General features: G+C 38.1%; 1 protein-coding gene across 2 annotated transcripts in view; it reads right to left on the reverse strand.

Moving 5' to 3' along the window:
• uacab (uveal autoantigen with coiled-coil domains and ankyrin repeats b) overlaps positions 1-21,485 on the reverse strand; it is a 55,140-nt gene that overhangs the window by 27,495 nt on the left and 6,160 nt on the right. The window contains exon 1 of one of the 2 annotated variants that reach the window (XM_077228712.1): positions 451-1,240. The exons of the other annotated variant lie outside the window; for it this stretch is intronic. Within the exon in view, the coding sequence (XP_077084827.1) occupies positions 451-486 (36 nt within the window). The 5' untranslated portion in view covers positions 487-1,240. Of the gene's footprint in view, positions 1-450; positions 1,241-21,485 lie in introns of those variants that run through there. 2 annotated transcript variants of the gene reach the window in all.

A 21,485-nucleotide genomic window follows, 5' to 3' on the forward strand; every position in this document is an offset into this window, starting at 1 on the left:
TGTCAATAAACAACTGGGAAAGTTAAGAACTGGTATATCAAAACAACATCTGAGGAAATAAATACTTTGTCTTAATACACATTTCGCAAACCAAATAATAATGTGAGGGGAAAAAAAGAAAAGAAAACGTAAAACTATTGCATCAACAAAAAAAGCTTTTAAGCCTGGCATGATCACACAAGTTGACACGCTGTTCAAAAGACCTCTAAAGCTCCGAAGATCTCAAGCAACAATTCGCTCTCCAAAGAATGCTGCAGCATTCCTGGATTCCTTGAATTTATGGAGATAGCTAAAAGTCATTCTCTCGCACTGAAACAAAACAAGCATGCGCACACACAGACACAATGAAATAACAGCCTCTCTCCCTCCAGCCTTTGCATAGAAGAGAAAAAGAACAGAGCACAGCAAAGTTTAAGGGAAAATCACTACTAAGAATCTCTTGATACCTACAAAGTACATGGAGGTGCATTTGAGCCATCGACTCATCTTGGTGGTCCTTTTGCAGTGGTCTGGAGAAGTACAGAAATAAGAAAAAGTTCTTCTTTTGCCTGTCCGACAAAATGAACACTCAGCCAGCGAGTGTTTGTGTGCGTTTGTGGTCTTCAGATGAATCCCCCTCTCCAGCAGGCAGCCAGCGCCTCGCAGGGGGACCAGAAACCTCGCCAGAGTCCTCGAACTTCTCTCCAGCCCACAGCCTCTCCCCGAGACTTCATCACGGCATGAGAAACGATGCAAACACACAGAGAGAGAGCCGCTGTAGCGCAGGGACCAGCCCCGGGACAGCAGCTCCTCCTTTCAGGGTTGAGTCTATCTCTTCCCCTCTCTGTTAGACCGTCCTCCTGTCTGCACAGGCTCTATCTTCTAAAGCTAGGCTGCTTTCAGTTCCCTGCTCCTCTCCTTCTGACTCGATCTTCTTTGCTCCTCTATGCCAAATGGCAAGGTTGTTCAACCCCTGGCGATAAATATGTGAGCTCTTCCAGGTCTAAAATATCCCTGTAAACAGCACGCAGACAAGCCGTTACCTCTTTATTTTTGACCCTAGGACCTTCCTCCAATGACTGGTTGAGGTAGAACTGCTAATAATAAACCATCCCAGCATATCTAGAACATGAGTAACCGTTACAGTGACACCCGTGAGCAACAAGGCCAGCCAAACGAGAGGAACCTCAGTGCTGCCGCACACATACTGCATCCCCCTCCGCAGCCATGGCCGCACATAAAGCCACAACCATTAATCTCTGAGAGATTAAAGTCTCAGGTCCAGACCAGGTCATCATCTGGCGGTCTGACGAGACGCTTCCAGCCTTTCGCCGGGAGGGGTCTGAGTTGACGGATGAAGCACACAGTAGCAGGATTAGGTGTGGGCTTTTTACAATCAACTGTCTGCCATATGGAGCCTGGAAGCCTGTTTACTATCGCTCCCGTCATCTCTGTACCTGCAAGACAAACACTACGCAAAAGATCTTTTACCAAAGGCAAGATGTCAGCTTTTAATTTGGTAGATGAGAGATTTGAAAGCTATTCAAAAGGCAGCAGGGACGTGTTAAATTTTCACACCAGCGCCAGTGAAGGAGTTCAGTTACTCCATAAAATGCCCCACTACCCCCACCGATACAGCAGCATACATGTGAGAATACCCACACATATAGCATGTCATAAGGAGGGTGCTGGGTTGGGTATCGACTCTCAAAACCTGCTCGGTCCCATAGAAACAATGAAACTGAAATGGATGCATATAGGGTCTAGTCCCTTAAATAGGCACAATAGAGAGTGTGTGGATGTGTAAGAGAGAGGACTATTTCGGTTTTGTTTTGTCTTTTGCAGAGGACACTGGGTGAATAGACTATTAACATCTCGCAACTGCAATTCAGTGCCAAAAAAAAATCTTAAAGAGCAAGACCATAGAAAATATACATTACATGTCAAGTTTGGTTGAACACCATTGACTAAATATTATATTAATACATATGTATCGTTTAAAACTTGAAGTTTTTTGACAAAGAGATTACTTTGCGAAACTTTGAGAAAGTTTAAAAAGTAGTGACCGAAAGGTAAAAAAAAAAAAGTGCCCAACATACATAAATTCTGTGTGTAGAGCTGTAATCTGTTCTAGGCAAAGGGTGGCAAAAAGAAAGTTAAACTATGATAGATAGTTTTTATTAGTTCAACTGTCACAACATTATTCTCACACTTTTATTTGTGTCATTTCATAGTTTTACTGAACTTACTGTCGTTGTAAAATGTATAAAAACTTGCGTGCGCACTATTATGCATAAGACACATAAATAAACATTACTTATTCCAGCCATTTTAGCTAAGCAAAACCGTTTTTTGAATGTCACAGTACAACATTATGTAATACTAGTAGCACTATGTTGCAACAGTTTTGGGTAGGCCTTAATGAAAGCAACATCACTGTAATGTCAAAAATAATTATAAAATGTAATGCCGTAATAATAATAATAAAAACCTTGCTTCTGCTGTAGCTCTCAAATCAAATATGGCATCTTCTTTCAAATTACCTCAAGATAACTTGCAGTAATAGCTTGAGTGGTCTATTATCATTATCAGTGGTGGTTGTCATCGTAAAACAACAGACCACTAGATATCGCGATTGAAGAAACAGAATTGAGGTATTGCATGGGGCAGAGTAAAAATATAAATGAATGATGCATGCATTATTCTGCACTAAGCATGGACAAGTTTGTGAAAGGACTGCCAGTGCCAGGTAAACAAAGTAGACAAATAATCTACTGCAAATGACAACTACCAAAACAACGTGTCTACACCAGACAAAAGCAAATAGAAACCAATTATAATCAGTGATGCTTTCTACACTGGATGAGGTGCGGCACAACAACCCAATCCTGAAAGTCTATTCCTGGCCAAGAGCTCACGCAACTTCTGACACAAGGAACAAATGGATCTGCTACGTTTTCTTTGTCACGTCCGCTGTTGACAGTGATTTTATAGAAAAAGTAATATGATGAGGCATATCTCGCCCTCAGATTCACCATTACAATGATGGGTAATGAAGAGACCAGACCACAGTCTGTTGTGAGTGTCAAAATATTAGCTTCTGACAGAATGAAGCAGAGCAAATTAAGACGACACTTAGAGACTTCACATCACAAACGCAATTAGAAGCCCCTTGAAGTTGATTTGTTCTAGTACTGTATTATTTACGATGTTTCAAATAAATCCTGTAGGATTTTGCAAGCAAGGTCCTGTTTGAGAATGTCTTTATGTGGGTGCATGTTGGTGGGGTGGAAAAAGTTTGGGAACCACTGCATTAAGAGAATAGTTCCCCCCCAAATTAAAATTCATTCATCACTTAACTAGGGCTGGGTTCAAAATATTGAATTGTGTGTCAATGGTCAGCCCTATCATTTAATCACCCTCATGGCATTCTAAATCTGTATAACTTTTTTCTTTATGGAGCACAAAAGAAGATATTTCAAATGTTTCCTGACTTAAATACATGAAAGAAATAAACATTTCCAAATGAAAGTCATTCAAGCTTGGAACGATATGAGGGTGATTAAAAGAAGTTTTATTTTTAGAATAAAATATTGCTTTAAAAGGCTACAACAAGAACTTCGAACACCTTAGCATTCTCGCTGTAATCATTACACCTGCGAAGATCAGTGCACTCATTTTCTGTTACAGAAAAAGTTCAAAATGAAAAATTCATGACATCCCCTATTTGTATGCATTTACTCAAGAAGAGTCTTAACCTCAGGGTACAGTAAACAGATAGTGTGTGTGTGTGCGATGCACAAACAAAATCCATTTGCATACAAGGGACAGGTGCAAGCAGGTTGGTTTTTTATAAAGTTGAGCAATAGGGTGTGTCACATTTCTAGTGTTGATTTAACATGCACCTGTGAAATCTACACAAACACACACACACACACACACACACACACACACACTTTATGGTGTGTTTTCAATGTGAACACGTTAATAAGACCAACGGGGAATGAAGTGATGAGCTCTCTGGTTGGACAATGTATCTAGGTTGAATCTTGGCTGCCGGGCAGTCTGGATGACTCTATGTGTTATAACTCATGTCAGCACCTTGTAAAAATGAAACCCTATCCCTCATCCCAAAATCACACCCACATACACACCCACAAATTCTTGCCTGGCAACAGCAAACGTACATGGCCATAAATCAAGACGCACAGAAGAAAGCTATAGATACTTGTGTCCAGATATACTAAGATAACACTGAGAGAGAATAGGAGACTGATTATAACCAAGCAGTTATTATGGGTGTGACAGAGTGATCAAGTATGAATTTTTTTTTTTTTTTTTTTTTTTTTAAAGAGTAACATGTCAGTGCTTTAACTACTACATGCACTAACCCAGGGCCTTATGTTGACAACTATGAATTATTAATGGCATAAGCTGAAAACTGCACAACAGCTCACTCAACAAGCTCATATTCTCTGCTGCTCCCCCATAAGGACACCTGCAGCTATGACATCGCATGACATTTACATCTGTTTTTGTCATTTTCCCACAATTCCTACACAGAAAATCTCTCATCCCATCAGACATGTGACATGCCATCCAAACATCAACAGGTCTGATTTAGTGCTGCACTGACCACAGTGGATGAGTTGCTGTTGAGTCAGCCCCCCTGGAGCGGAGCAGAGAGCGGGCACGCTGGATTTAGACAGTTCTGGAGGCAGACGTAACCCTCTCATGTGACTGTAGAGGGTGGGATTGCTGAAGGTGGGAAAAGAGAGGGAGAAAACGGGATTCTTGGATTTCAGCCTACCCCATAACTAATTCCACATCAAAAACATCGCACAGCAGGATATCACAATCCTTAAGCAGAGCATACTGATGGAATACTCTTTTTTTTTTTAAATGCAACCAATATAGAATTATGCAAGAGAAAAAAAAAAACATCTTGGGTCACATTTTCAATGCGATCCAAATCTTTAGTGCTGAGCATGGCAAACTGGTTTAATGTTTTAATGGACACAATTACCCACATCAGTGTTGTTGTTGTTGTTAACAAACTATTAAAATCATTAATTTACTGTATCATATATAAAAATAACACTGGCCCACAATCAGAGAAACATAACTTTTATGTTAAAAAAAAATTTTTTATAATTTATTTCACAACCGTTCTCTCCTGGGCACTGCACTCACAAAATAACTAACACATTCAGATTATATGCAATGAACTATATGCAACTTGAACTATTTAGTGAGTCACTGGTGGTATTACTGCGCAAACTGACTGTAGTTAACTGCTAAGACCCAGTGTCTGTTGTTGAATACTGGGATAAACAGATGCTTTAATTAGGGCCTCTATCCTCCCAAAAGGCATATTGATGATCTCAGCGAAGTGAGTCGGTATGCTAAAGAAAGGCAGAGAGGAATTGTTGGAAGACGTTGTGTATGCATCTACAGTATAGCAAAACGCAGACAGCTACTGACTGAGAGCAGTCTCGAGCCTGACGTGCCCGTTATTATGACTGACAAGGCATACTGCTGCCAGGGCAACACTGAACATGGTTAATGGAGTTAGGGCGTATCGGTTTCTTACACATTATCTAATCTTCGGTTGTAACTATAGGCTAGTCGGCTCTGACCCCACCAGTTAACGACAGTTATCTCCTATGGTGTCATTAGAGTCAGTGAAAAAATGCTACACTAGGGAGTAGAGATGCCAGAAATACAGGACAGTAGCAAGGTAATGATACGTGGTCATGATCAGTTCTTTGTTAAAATGGCTGGTTGGCAAGGTATTAATTTAAACATTATGTCTAAAGTGAATGTAAACAAGAATAAATACATACTATAATAAATAAATGCATAAAAATACTAATAAAAGTAACTAATTAATAAATAAATAAAAATGTATGAATAAATAGGACAACACATCAGTGCAACACAGAGACACACTTGGGTCTCGTCCAGCTGTTTGATCACAATGTTCTGATTTGACCTTTGACCCAGTGCCCAGACCACTTCTATGGGATCAAATTCCCGCCAAATGTATTGCGGCCACGGATCAAAATATAATAAGCGTGAATCAAAAAATAACAAGCATGAATAAAAAACTTTAAACACATTAAAAAATATTTTTCACAAAACTTTAACTTGTGTTCATGCTTTCTTTAAAATTGTTTTCCTTGGTTTTATTACTCTGTACTTTGCGCTCTCTTTCATTTTCTGCTCATAATTTATTTTTTTGTACGCTTGTGCTGTTTTTCTCTTCGCTCTTCTTTCCATGTTCTGCGCTTGCTCTTCCAAATGTTGCAGTTCGAGTTTCATGTAAATTAGGGCGGGCTTAAGCGTCACCATTGGTCCACTAGTTCTATATTGACAGCTCCTCCTCTAGCCAATCAATCGAAGAGGGGAGTTGACGTCACTCCAATGCGACTCACGCTACTGATGCTCTCTCGTAAAGGGGAAGACAACAGTTTATTTTAAACTTTACAAGGACTTTTAAGCAGTAAAGCTATCTGAACTCTGGACATATACAAATAATTAAATTCCTCTTTTTTGAGGTAGCCTACATTTTAATGCGCACACTGGTAATTGGTGTTAAACAATACTTGGCTCATGATGTTAATATGCTAAGGCAGCTCTAAGACATCATGCAGTTTTGAAACACTACATTTCTTTGCAAAAATTAAGTTAAAAACGGCCATTTTACCCGTCTGAAGAATTTAGGACTTTGACCTTTCAACGCTACACACAGCACCTATATATATATAAATATATATATATTATTTAGTTCCATTACAGACAAGGCATACAGTGCAGAAAGTACAAGACAAATACAAAGGCATTTGTGGTACAGTTCAGAGTATGTAAAACAAAGAACAACAACAACTAAAATTTAAAATAAACCTGTAGCCTTTGTAAAAGGAAAAAAAACGCACAGCCTACCTGGTGATCCGTTCTGAAATATGTTCTTAATTGTTGTTGTTAAGCGATCATATAGCCTAGGTAGCCTGTTAAATTAATTCTAGACTAGATGTACCATTTGACAAAAGATTAATGAAAGTGATAGTGTACAGGAGATTACAGAAACCAGGTGGATTTGATATGAAGTGATTTATTATAGTTATTGTGTTCATTTACATAGCTACATAATTGCATATTACTTTAGGATTAATGTTTTAAATATAGCTTCAATTTTTAATACAGCAACATGACAATTATTGAAAAGATCAGGGATAGGTAACGTCGTTTCTGGATTGCCGCTGTCCTGCAGAGTTTAGCGTCAACTCCGATAAAAACCTAGCAGTGTTAATTATCCTAAAGAGGATGATTAGCTGGTTCAGGTGTGTTTGATTAGGGTTGGAGGAGCTAAACTCTGCACCCAGGAGGACCAACATTGCCCTTCCATGTCATAGATTAAATATGAAAGTAAAACGGCCAGTAGGTGGTGGCAAGTTACTGTCTTTATGAGTGAGTGAGTGAGTCATTCATTCAAACTTCTCGTTCAAATCAGGAATTCTTTAATGAAACACTGTTGTGTGGCTCGCAGGAGATCGACGCTCACAGTGCAAGGTTCGGCCAGGGCATTAAAGGTGAATATGATGGATCGTCAGACAGGCACAACTGTCAACTGACGACACAACAGATCGTCGTCGTTAGGGTGACGAATTTAACGATAACGGATCGCCAGGTAGACGTAACAGGTCGAGTTGCAGGCACACATACAGTTTAACGGTGTCCTGCCACGGAAAGATTTTTGCCAGCTGAGCTGATGGCTATCTTCACCTGTAGCTACGAGAGAACATCAGTAGCGCGAGTCGCATTGGAGTGACGTCAACTCCCCTCTTCGTTTGATTGGCTAGAGGAGGAGCTGTCAATCTAGAATTAGTGGACCAATGGTGACGCTTAAGCCCGCCCTAATTTACATGAAACTCGAACTGCAACATTTGGAAGAGCAAGCGCAGAACATGGAAAGAAGAGCGAAGAGAAAAACAGCACAAGCGTACAAAAAAATAAATTATGAGCAGAAAATGAAAGAGAGCGCAAAGTACAGAGTAATAAAACCAAGAAAACATAATTTTAAAGAAAGCATGAACACAAGTTTAAGTTTTGTAAAAAATATTTTTTAATGTGTTTAAAGTTTTTTTTCATGCTTGTTATTTTTTGATTCACGCTTATTATATTTTGATCCGTGGCCGCAATACATTTGGCGGGAATTTGATCCCATACACTTCCCTGCTATTTTCCACCACTTCCGACAGCTGAGTAAAGTGCAAGATCAGATTTCTGCTGACCTGTACAGTGTCCTTCTCAGGTTTCATCCTTCTGCAGAGCAGACCCCCACTGCATAATTCTCAACACATCCTAAACCATCATGGGACAATCTAGCGATATTTCAGCGACACACTTAAATGTATTAAGTTGTTTAATAGTTACCTCAGTCTCTTATAAATATTCTCTTATGAAGTCCTTGACCATCTGTCACAAAGCTTCTTAATTAAAACTAAAAGAGAGTCATGTCTGAGAGCAGAGTGCTCATTATTCTGCAAACACTTGAGAGAATATCAACAGATAAGAGAGTAATGAAAACGAACATCTCGTCGGCATGCCAGTGCCTGTATTTGGGTAATATGCGAGCATTTGGCAACAGTTCAAAAAAAAATATGTCAGAGGGCAAGATACTTTCATTAATTAAAAGCAAATATATTCTCACTGCTATTCTAATATGCTGATTTGGAGCTCAATACTGTGCTGTTATGTGGAAAGTGGAAACTGATTTTTTTACTGATTCCTCAGTATTCTTTAATAGAAGGATCAAACGAACAGCACTTATTTTGAAAGAAATATTTTGTGTGACATTATAATGTCTTCACTGTCACTTTTGGTCAATTTAAAGGGGTAATGAACTGAGAAATCCAATTTTCCTTGATACAGTATTTTGGCATATAAGGGGTCATTGTACTATAAAAACATCCTGTAAGTTTCAGATATCAAAACTTCCTTGTTAGTCCAAAAACAGCTTTTACTGAAACCTCTGTGAAAGCTCTGAAATCAACTTGTTTCGGATTTTGTCAAATTATGACGTAATAGAACGACGAAAGACCACCTCTGCAGAATCAGATCAACGCCTACTTCTACATCATTGTGGCTTTGACCCCGCCCACTCCCGTGTTACTGAGATGAGAAGAGAGATACAGGAAGGGGTGTGCGATATCATGATTTTTGATCGTGGACGATAAAAATGTCTCCACGCTCCTCTTTTGAAGAAATATCGTAGTATCGTGCTACAGTGCATTCTATCAGTTGCATTTCTGCATTTCATTCACGTGCTGATGCGCTGTTCTAACGTGCGCTTTTCTGTGCGCATACACCCGAAACGCACAGGCACTAAAAGCCTGTCAAACAGCACCTGGTTACTGGACTAAGTTATCTTTCAAGTCTTATTGAGCTAATACTGTAAAATACACACAAGGTTTACATAAACGCAGTTGGTTAACCTATGTCTTAAGTGAAAGCAAACATTTTAGAGAAAATTGGGTGCGTACCATAGGTGTGTTTATTAGATGTGTAAAAAAGTGACAGTAGCCTAATAGTAAACATGCTGCCGTTTATTCTTAAAGGGATAGTTCACCCGAACTATTAAAATTCTGTGATTTACTCTATAATGTTGTTCCAAACTGGAATTAATTTATGTGGCTCTCCAAACAGTTGCTGGTCCCCGTTGACTTCCATAGTAGGAATAAACATACTATAGAAGTCAGTTGGGACCAGCAACTGTTTGGTTTGGTCAACAGAAGAAAAGAAAAACTTATTCGAGTTTAAAACAACATGAGAGATCAAATTATGACAATTTTCATTTTGGGGGGGAACTATCCCTTTAATGTTAATAAAACAACAAAACACGAGGAGAAAATCACTCAATGCTCTTGACTGAGAACATTAATAGTAGCTTCAATAAGAATCAATGTATAATTTATACAAGGAAGTCTATGTAGTACTCTACTTTTATATGCTACTGCTAAATACACAAACAGTGCTTTATTTTTTTCAGCTACAGTTGATTTCATTTGTATATGTAATTTGTATGTTTGTCATTATTATTTTACTGTAAGATATGGATCCCACAGTAATTCCACAACATGCAAGTAAACGTATTAATTCTAATGCCTGATCTGTGATCAGCGATTTTCGATATGTAATGATTCATGTACAGTCCGAAGTTCTTTGTCTCAAAATTGTTTATTGCGTTTATGCGTCAGTAAATCAAGTCTGCGGCTAAATGGTCAACTTCACATTGTTTCTCTAGCATGAAAAATAATCTGTTATTAAAATTGTGATTAAATTACATATAGAAAGTGATCAAAGAACCTTCCCTTTATAATCGCTAGACCTGTCAATCACACAGCGCGAGTTTATCAGTGACTGATACGGTTGGGCCGGTAGACAATGCCATCGTCCATCGCGATGGCTGACAGACATCACGATGTTGAGCCGCAACAGAGCGTTCAAATCAGAGGGCTAAAAGCAGGGTATGTAAAAAAATGCCTTTTATTTCTAAATTATGACAATTCGTGATGTAAAAATCTTACTAACATTATAAGTGCACCTCAGGAAATAATTAAAAAACAATGCAGTTCATGTGTCTTCAATATGTCCTTCATGAATATTTGTATTTGTTCATTTTTCTTTAAAAAAAAAAAAAAAGAAGAAGAGAAATCCTAAACTTTTAAATGATACTGTATACACAAATGCAGTGGGTCATTGCACTTGGAATGAGTGAAATGCCAAGATAAACTTTCAACCAGACTGAATGTAGTCAGATTGGATGCCTTATTCATCATTCTATCAGGAGGGGCAGAAAGAGACTGTGGGTGGCACAGCATATCTAAGTGGATGCTAGACAGGGGAGTCATGACTTCTGAGTTCATCCTCTGTTGGTTGGCGCCAGTCCGTCCAACGTCTCTATTAAAGCCGAGGCATCTTATTCCACCAGAGCAAAGTCCTATCACCACTCTGATGAATGAGGATGAATTCCAGACTAGAAAACTCCCACTATAACTCACACACAGTCACCCCTCTTTCAATTGTTATTTCAAACTAAATTAAATACGGTCCCCTTCTCATGTCAAGGAGCCAAAATAAACAGCCTCCGCACTCACATTTATTTAAAAGTTCAAGTTTTATGGAGCTTTGGAGTGAGCCTCTCTTAAATGTACAAGCCATCTAAACATAAACCATGAAAAAGATGTCATAGAAACGTGAGCTTGTGGAGCTCTGATATTTCTACAGATTTGTTTATGCACTTGCTGAACTTGGAAAAAAAATTCATAGAAATTATGAGAAAAGTGGATAAAAGTGACTATCAAAACTCACACGTTTTAAATAAAAGAAAAAGGGCAAATGAAAGAAAGGAGTGAAATATCTCAGAAGCCAAAAAAGTGAAAAGGAAATGGTCTCTTTAATAACAGCCATGGTGGGGAATGCTTTGGATTTTTGGCATTACATACAGTGACCTCGCCTACTCCCATTTCTGTGGATTCTGGCGAGAATAGCAGAGCGTGACAGCACTTTCTCTAACAAATTTCAATTCTTTCACCTACAATAACACTGGAGCCCCCAAACGGACTAACCACTGAGACTGACAACTGTTCCTGCAGTCCTTTCATTCATACATTAAACCCAGAACAAATTACATGCACATTCAACTTCTGATAATAATTACAACCTACTTAGAGAACTAATGATTACGGTCATTGGTTTAAGAAATCAAAACTTAAATTGTAGCTTTTATTCTATTGTCTATTAGCTCTACAGACATAATTTGCAGGTGAAACGGGTAGGACATGTCCCCACCACTTCTTAAAACATGTCGCGGCACGGATGTACCTAATACAAATGAAACATTTCCAGTGAACTAGCACAGTATTAATTGCGTTCGTTGTGTAAAATAAGAGACGATCTGGTGCAGGAATGTGTCGTTACTGAAATCATGCTGAGTGCTTGTTGCCGCCTGTGACTCGTGCACATGTGTCTTTACACACACACACAAACACACACACAAGCGCTTCAATCTATCACTTAACGCCATTGCGGAGACTCTTCGTTTTGGTAAATCACAAAACAAAACACACACAAACGTGTTTTTGCTCTTGATAAACAATCACTGACGAACATCTTTGGTTTTATGAGAGAAAAAAAAAGAATAAACAATACGAGGGCGGATTAGAACCCAAAAACTCTGACATGCTTAAAAGTTCTAACAACAGACCATTAGAGCAGACAAACGTTTAATATGGAACTATGTATTTATTCACTGATGTCAAGAACCTAATACGTTGCATTAGTAAATATAAGGATGAAACTATCACGTTACTATGTCGATAAATTAAACTCAATGTTCTTTTGCAATTGATTTCTGTACAACAATATGTTATTAGTTCAGCAATTGTTATTGTACATCTCTCATATAGCATTGTATTAGCAACTCATCCCCACCCCCAACCTCCTGTCCCACCCACTTTTTAAAACAAAGTTACACCACTTTCTGAGTTCTGTGGCAGACTGGAATGAGAACATGACTAACAAGTATCATGTAACTTGAGCTACTGTCAATGCCTTTACGATATCTTCAATATGTCCCACCCAAACCTACATCAATAATTCTTTAAAAGAACTGATTGCAAAAATTGCTTGCAGCATTCCAGAAATTCAATGGTTCACATATTTCATTAAAACAATATTTGCCTGACCTCGATTATCTCATCTATGTCTCAGAAAAATCCCACTGGGAAAACAAGAGAAGAAATCTTAACCTGGCCCAATATTGGATTTGCCTGAGAGAAACACCTGAAACAACATAAAACTAAAACAAAACAAGGTACACAAACACACTGATGAGAACAAGAAGAGTTGATCAGTGCAGACGAAGAACAGAAGCACAGATAGTAAAAGATGAGCGTGTCTGAGTGTTTGTGAGTCTGAATGTTAAGTGAAAGGACGGTGCCAGCTAAAGCCTAGCAACCCTCCCCCCTGGCAACCACTGTTGAGAATGGCAGGTTAGGACTTGTCACACTACACCCTTTGGAATCTCCTTCACACACACACACACATTCCCAACTTGGAAGAAAAAAAAAGTATTCTTTGTATTAGTAGCTCTATCTGAGATGGTAGGCCTCCTTAAGCTACTGCCAGGCACTTCTGGGAATTTCTTTAAAAAAATTAACAAAATATGTGACACTTTGTCTATGTTGAAGGGGCATTTCGGCAACTAATTCAGAAAAAAACGTTTAGAAATCATTTGGATGGTTTAATAACCTGTTCTGGTGAGAATGGTCACTTTCCCTGCTCCCCCCGACATTCCTAGGCGGAAAACCAACCTTGCAACATGAGGATTAACATCCCGGTATATTAGAAAAAGGAAGTCTCGTGCGAGGCGAGAACGAGCGAGAAACACACACTGCTTTATTTATGGCAATTCGACATTAACACACACGCCGTCCTCAATGTGTATGATGTATTACCCACCTCGGTAGACATAGCTCCACATGATAAAGTTGGCCGGCTCCGATAATAACAAATGCACATGCGCAGCGGTAGAAAGGGGGAGGAGGGTGCCGCAAGTGAGTTTTTTTACGACAGTGTTGTGAAATATACGCCTCACAGCTGTAGGGGGAGCTTGTTGAGAAAACATGCGACAACAAAAGTGAAAATCAGCGAAGAGATAGCTAGAGTTGCCGAGTGCCCCTTTAAATATTAAAGGCATATTTCACCCAAAAGTTGCTCACCCTCTTGTCATTCCAAACCTATATTACTTACTTTCTTCCGTGAAGCATTAAAGATATTTTGAAAACATGTTTTTGCCCATAAAATAAAAACTTTTGTTTTGCATGGTATGAATGAAAAACACAAGAGACATTCTTCCAAATATCTTTTGTGTTCTACAGGTTTGGAACGACGAGAATGTGAGTAAATTACCATTTTGATTTTTGAAAGCCTATCCCTTTAAAAAAAAAAAACATAATAGCATAATATTATGTCAAATAAACATTTACAAAGGCGGTATAAATAACGGGGGTTGGATAGTTCCTGCAAGGGGGAGCTGGTTTAACAACAGCTCAACAAACCCAGACATCAGGCAGATCAAATGCAACAATCACAACCACCACTAAAACAACTTCCAAGAACCCCATCCTTACAAACTTTGACACAAACACCACAACAATGATGGAGCCAAGTAGAAACTCAAGCTCTATGTAAGGGCAATGCATTCAAGCTAATGCCATGTCTCTCCTCTAGGAGGCAGTGCCTTATTTAATGCCTTATTTCCAAACTATTGTTTGAAACATGAAGTGCATTCACAAGTCTTCTATGATGCATTAGGCAAGCTTGACTATTGCAGATTTGTTAAAATATAACCATCCAATGTGACTGACAAAAGTAAAATCTGCTTCTATGCTCCTGTAATATTTTAAATAATTTAGGGGAGCTGTCTGAGAAAAAAACCTTTTGTCAGGTTTCTTTACTGCTGATTGTGAACCAAACGCAACTGCACACAAAGTTACTGTGGCTCAGCATTGAGTGTGTGTGTGTGTGTGTGTGTGTGTGTGTGTGTGTGTGTGTGTGTGTGTGTGTGTGTGTGTGTGTGTGTGTGTGTGTGTGTGTGTGTGTGTGTGTGTGTGTGTGTTCGCTGAGGCCAGAAGAACAAGAGCCATACAAAAATCACAAGCTGTCACACAGAGTGTTTGGAGACCCAGTTTCATAGTTTCTCTTTCCAAAACAGCAAATTTTAGCATTTTTATACTGTACACCTGTACCCAAAAACCAGATCATCCGCAAAAGCCTCAAATGTTTCATAAAGGAGGACAAATATTTTTCAGCATCAATAAAATAACAACAGTAAAAGCACTACTCCCAAATTATATGAAGACTTCTCTCAACACAACAGGAAATTGCTATACATTTAACACAAATGCTTTGCTAAAGTCGGCATGAAACAGAAGTTGTGATAGACTTTTCTTCCCTATTGTGACATATCAGAGTGAAACAGCTTTTCATACAAGAGAAAAAATGAGAAAAAAGTGGTATGGGAGTCGGGACTTGATTTTGTCCATTGGGAATTGATTGGATCCATTGATTGGATTATTGTGAGTGACAGATTGAGAAAAGATGAAAATAAAAAAAGAGATGTCACTGAAAGTGGGAGGGGAAGTTACTTGATTAAAGATTTTTAAAAAAATAATGATGTGCATGGACAAATCATTTCTAATAAACACTGCAATATTCCAAAAAAAACAAGAATTGTAATTGTTTTAATTTCATTGGTGACGTTAAAATCAAATCAGCATTTGATAGCTGTAATAAATAGAACCAATGCAAAGGTTTTGGGGATCCAAATACTCTATGGATACCTGGTCAAATAGCCCATAATTGAAGAGTATTCTCTCATAGGCATTCATCAACATTGTGAATGAAGGCAGGACTGCAGCCTCTTGTTTGTCAAGTACATTCCAAACCATCAATATGCAGCAACACATTTCACTCATTATCCGACTCTCCAGCTCCTGAGCTGGCACTAAAGTGTTATCTTTTGCCTATCATAAAAAAACAAGGTATTATCACCTTTTTGAACTGCCACAATAGTTGCTTTATGATGAAACATTAAGTAAATGGAAATATATACATGTATGTATGCGTGCGTGCGTGCATGCATGCATGCATGTATATTTATATATAATACAATGATATACCGTATACATTTTTATTTCAGTTCTATTAAGTTATTCAAAAATTCATTAAAACATGATTCATATTAGGCATGTGCCGGTATCAAATTTTCATGCTGTGATTAATTGATTGAGCTTTTATCACGGTATTATCATGGTATTTTAATTGCACAAGAGAAACGGATAGATTGGGGGGGGGTGTAAAAAAAAACTTGCATCAAAATAGGTGTAACTGTGATTGTCAAAATTGTCAGAATTGTATTAAGTTTAGTGACATGTTACAATGTTTACATGGTACAATGACTGGTAGGCTACTGTTTGTATTATTGCTTAACACAATTTTCACGATTTCTGTTCAATTCTTGATTTGATTTCAATCTTGATTCAATATTGACTCATTTGGATAAATATTAGGTAGACTATAGTAGATAGATGATAATTTTCCTCAAGAAAAAAATCTCTCACATAATGCTGTAAACATACAGAAGGCCCTATCAGCTGGTGTTATTAAAGGTAAAAAAATAAATTAAATATAATGTGGTTTTCATTATAATAACAATTATGTAATGACAAGTAAAAACATAAATATATAATATAGTGCACATATTTTGTAAATACTCCTCTCTATAACATTTTTTTTTCTAGTCAACTAATGTGCTGGTCATTAGGTTAAATGGCTTTCCTGTGGTAAATGTAATGTTCTGTGACAACCTGCTCGTTCTGGGGTTGAAAAACACTGATTGATCGATATTATGTATGAGGCATATATACCTTTCTGTAAGTTGTATTGTAAAAAGTAACAGATGATCGTTTTACTTGAAATGATGGCGCTGCTACAGCGATCTGTCACGTCACATTTACAAGCGCCAAAACAGTATTTATTGTCTGAATTTCGTAATAAAAATGGACAGAACCTGAGAGCTGAGAATTTTTTTCATATCAAAAGTAACCTGCTCTGTCTAGTCTGTCGGTGTCAGTGTCCTCTTTGTTCTGTGATTTTTCTCTGCGTGAAAATGCACGACATTGACCATGATTGGGTTATTGGAGACAGTGATATTCCTTTTAGATGTTTCTTTTTCAAAACCTTTGATGATATTGTTAATAATTCAGCAGTGCTAGCCTATTTCTTCTCATCATATTTGTCAACCATAGGCCAATTAAAATTCTTTCAAAACCTGATGTAATGCTTTCATTCAGTTGCACAAATATTCAGTCCACATAATCAATGTCTCAAACACAAGATTATTGTAATATGCAATGATCATTTGGTCAACAGTCATCACCGAAACACAACAGTATAATCTTCTTTCAGTTTAGTACTTATAAAAGCAAAACAATGCAATATACGTGTGTCAAAAAACCCTTGTTGCTGAATTACAGTAATACAGGCTACAGTTGCCACATTAGAAAATACATTACCTAACTTATGTAATTGAATCCATAATGTTATATAGTGTGTTATCAAAAGGTGTGATGAAGTGTGATGAAGTATGACAGCCACAAGGATTTGATGCCATCTGTTTCCCTTCTATTGATGCATCTCAGGTCAATCTGATGTTACTGTACACAGTCTTTGACTGTTTCCTCTTCCTTGTACTCTATCCCGCTCTATGTTCACAAATAGCAAATTTCTCTCCAACTCTCTTCCTCTCACTCACACACACACACACACACAATGTTTGTGCACAAACTTTGATTATAGTGGTTGTTATTTAAGGTAAATCACTTGTGTAAAAAGAATTCATTACATTTGGTTATCCGTATCGGAAATTGCAAACAATTTCCATAGAAACTATGTCCATAGAATCAATACCTAGAAATCTATAGCTGCACCAAATGATTCATTTATAAACCATTAAGATCAGTTGAATGGATTAAATAATAGACAAATGTATTAAACTGAACAAGAAGAGATGCAAATCAAAAGTTTGATAGTAAGAGCTTTATGAAAGGCAGTTACTGTGAATGGAACATTTAGATGGAACGGTTATTTTGTGTAGTGAAAAGGATACTTTGTGGTTTATCAAATTAAAATGAGCATAGAGTTAAGCTGTGCTGCTGTTGACTGCCAGAACAACAGCAATAAACTGAAGAAAATACTGGAAAGTACACGTTTTTTTTTAACACCGGCAGCAAACCTGAAAAGAATGTCCGTATGTGCCGGCAAATGCCTTGCATTTTATGTCAAAGAATGACAAGAGAAAACGAGCATGGCTTGTAGCTCTTAAGTCAAAATACTCTCCATAAATGGTATATGTGTGCTCATTTTGAGGAAAAAGACCCCAAACTTCACCATGGGAGCTGTATGTAGGATACGAGTGCCCATCTGGTTTCAATGTCAGTAACTTCAGGTAGCTTCTTGTAATCTACGCACTCATTAAACGGTTAAGGCACTGACAAAAAAGGGTCATTGCGACACTGTAAAGTGACCAGTAGCGTTATTGTGAGCATTTACCTTTAGTCACTACATGAGAGTTTCATGCGTTTTTAGTATTTACTAGTGTACAGCAGATAAAATGGTTTCAATAAAATAAAATAAAAGTTCATATATCGAACTGCTTACATTCATTGACGAAAATGTAGCCAAGAGCAGTAATATTGCAAAGCATCGTAATGCACTGTGATATTTAATTTAAACGTTGAGATGATAATCACAATCGAATTGAATCGTGAGACCGGTGACGATTCACATCTCTATAGGTTTAACATTAGATTATCAGCTCGGAAAATGCTCTAATTTGACTAGAAACACTGTTTAGTTGCCTGTGTTACGGGAAGAGCGCATCCTCAACAGGAGTAATACCTTCTGGCTAGCACTTGCGTCCTTTTGAGCAGATATAAGTTTAGGTTTATATGTATATGTTGTGCATATAGGATATCTGATTAATCTCATATAGTATGCGTCAAATAGAACGCGCTTCAGTTTACCGGTGTTCAATCACTCTTTAGCTTCACCTCAGCAATTCCTTTTAGATGTTTATTTTTTAAAAACATTGATAATCTAGGCTAGTCGGCCTGTTGGACCATTGTGACCCATCCATAATTTGTATCTCTATTGTTCTCTCTTCAGCTGTTCATCTTCACAGATGGAGAGGTGAGAAATACTAAACAGGTTCACTCTCACAGGTAAAGGTCTGCTGGGTGTTTTTTCCCCCAAGACATATTTTCATAATTTGATAAATTTGTTATTTTTATTTGTCAACATTAATTTTCGTAACAGAGTTTTATTAAAATATTTTAATTTTCACCATGACGGGCACTGCCCAGCTCCTAAGTACTCCTTTTTGAAAACTATCAGTACTCAAAATGAAAAATTGGCAAAACTCCCATCCTTGATTGTTGTGTACATTCACTTGTATTCCAGAAAAATATTATACTAAATTACATTTTTAGAGAATAAAAATAAAAATCTATTTTCTACAACAACAAAATGTATGAATAATACAATGCACAGATATTTATTTCCTAAAATGACCGACACACTGGTCTCGCATAAGTTTTGCGTTACTCAAAGAAACTTTGCGTTCGCTGACTTCGCTCAAACGTTTTGTAAGCAAACACAAAGTTTCTCGAGGGAATGCAAAAGCATTGACAAATTTTTCAGCCATGATATTTGCCATTTTTCTGTCCAAAAAAATTACATTTACAGGCATCTCATCACAGTGACAATTAAACCACTTTTTATCCTAGAGTCATTTACTGAGGTATTAGTACTAAAGTACAAATGAACATGCATGTAGTAAACACTAACACATATAGATCTTTCTTGAGTGACAAAACACTAATGCTTTGTTCAGCACAGATCTTTCCCTGAATCTTATCCATTCTCATATTTTATTTTAGTGACAAGCATTACTGAGACTATTTCTGCTCCTTTGTTCGAGTTAGGACCCAAGTGAAATAGAAAGAATAATTGAAAGACTGAATAGCAGGAATACATTAAATGTCTCAAAATTCATATGAAGTCAAATGAAATGAATACAAGGTAGGGCTGTAGTACTCGAGTCCGGTCTGGGACTCGAGTCCGGACTCGAGACCGTTTTTCTATGATCTCGGACTTGTCTCGGACTCGCTGGTATTCGGACTCGGACTTGTCTCTGTCTCGGCCACTGGTCTTGCCAAATATGGCTTTTGGTCTCGACTGAGTCCAGGTGTCTTTATTATGTTCCCAGTAAGCACACATAAAAGGCATTTATATGCACGTCGTTTATTTGCTCTGGTGTGAGCTGCGATTGCGCCAGAACCAGCCAGTCATCGAGATAATTCTGCACGCGCACTCCCTGGAGTCTCAGGGGAGAAAGCACCGCGTCCATGCACTTCGTAAATGTACGGGGTGCTAGGGACAGACCGAACGGCAGAACCGTGTATTGATAAGCTTGCCCCTCGAAGGCGTATCTCAAGAATGGCCTGTGATGGGGGGGCTATCTGAATGTGAAAGTATGCGTCTTTCAGATCCACAGTGAAACACTGCTATTATGAGGTATCACCATATGTCATCATTCTGTTTTCTTTAGATTAGAAGATTATATGATATCAAGGGGAATGTCTATACTTAAAAATCCTGGGTGTTGTGACACTGTTTTTGCTTTTAGATCAACAAATAATAACCCAAAAGGATTGTCTTGCACAAGACTTTTTTTCCCTGTCCTGGACTCAGTCTTGACTCGGACTCGAACCTTTTTGGACTCGGTCTTGTCTTGGACTCGAACCTCTTTGGTCTTGGTCTTGTCTTGGACCTGACTAGTCCTGGTCTTGGACTTGTCTTGGACTCGACAAAGGTGGTCTTGACTACAGCCCTAATTCAAGGCATTCTATATAGAGTCTCTGGAAAAGAGCCAGGTGAAAAACAGGAGAAGAAAGAGCAATGGATGAGTAAAAAAACAAAAGTGTTAAATATTCTCCATCGCATGATGTCTACAGATACTGTTATCTGAGCCCACTCTGGGGAGATGAAGAAAGACAAAGGAGAGTCCTGCCCTACTAAAGGTCTCAAAATCATACATCAAAGTCATGGAAGCGTGTTGTTTGTATGTGTTTTGAAACACATACTCTAGTGTACAAGACGAGTGTGGGCAAGCATGGCTGTATGGCTCAACTGAAAAACAGCTGGTTTACTGCTTAGCAAGCGCAACTGCTTTAAAGCCCTCAGAAGCAACAGTTCTGGGTGACAAAAAATAGAAGAGAAAAAAATATATATATTAATACTGAGAGCTTTAAACACATATCTGTAGCAAGCAACTTGAAAACAAAGCCAATTGCTGATATGTTTGATTAGCTGCTCAAACTCAAAAATGACTTAATGACCCTATTTAAAGAACACACCATCTAAGATAGTTATGCGTCTCTCTCTCTGCAAGTTTTATATGCATACAATCTTGAATCAGTCTCTTATCCTTTAGCAGGAAAGTGTCTGCTTTGGTTATGCAAGTTGATTTCAGAAAGGGTGAGGCAAGAAATGTCTCATGTCCTTTCAGATCCATCCCAAGAGAGCGAGACTAGAACCGATAAAGATATTTTGTTTCCAATACAGTGAAAGGGAGGAGTGAAAATCATTAAAATAGGGGGCGATGAGAAAATGTGCCAGATGTTATGCTGTCAACAGCAATCATACAACTGGGTGACATCTGGTACAGCTCATTCTTCTATCTCACTCCTTTTCCAACCATCCTCTCGATGACTTCAGCGAAATGGAATGAGGAAGTGCAACAAAAATGCTGCATACAACCAAAAACTTGCTGATAAGCCCTGCGTTTCAGGATCAATGATCAAATGGCATTAAACATT

This window comes from Siphateles boraxobius, unplaced genomic scaffold (genome assembly GCF_051911475.1).
Source record: "Siphateles boraxobius isolate OS27281-9 unplaced genomic scaffold, OSU_SipBor_1 130, whole genome shotgun sequence".
NCBI classification, from domain to species: Eukaryota; Metazoa; Chordata; class Actinopteri; order Cypriniformes; family Leuciscidae; genus Siphateles; species Siphateles boraxobius.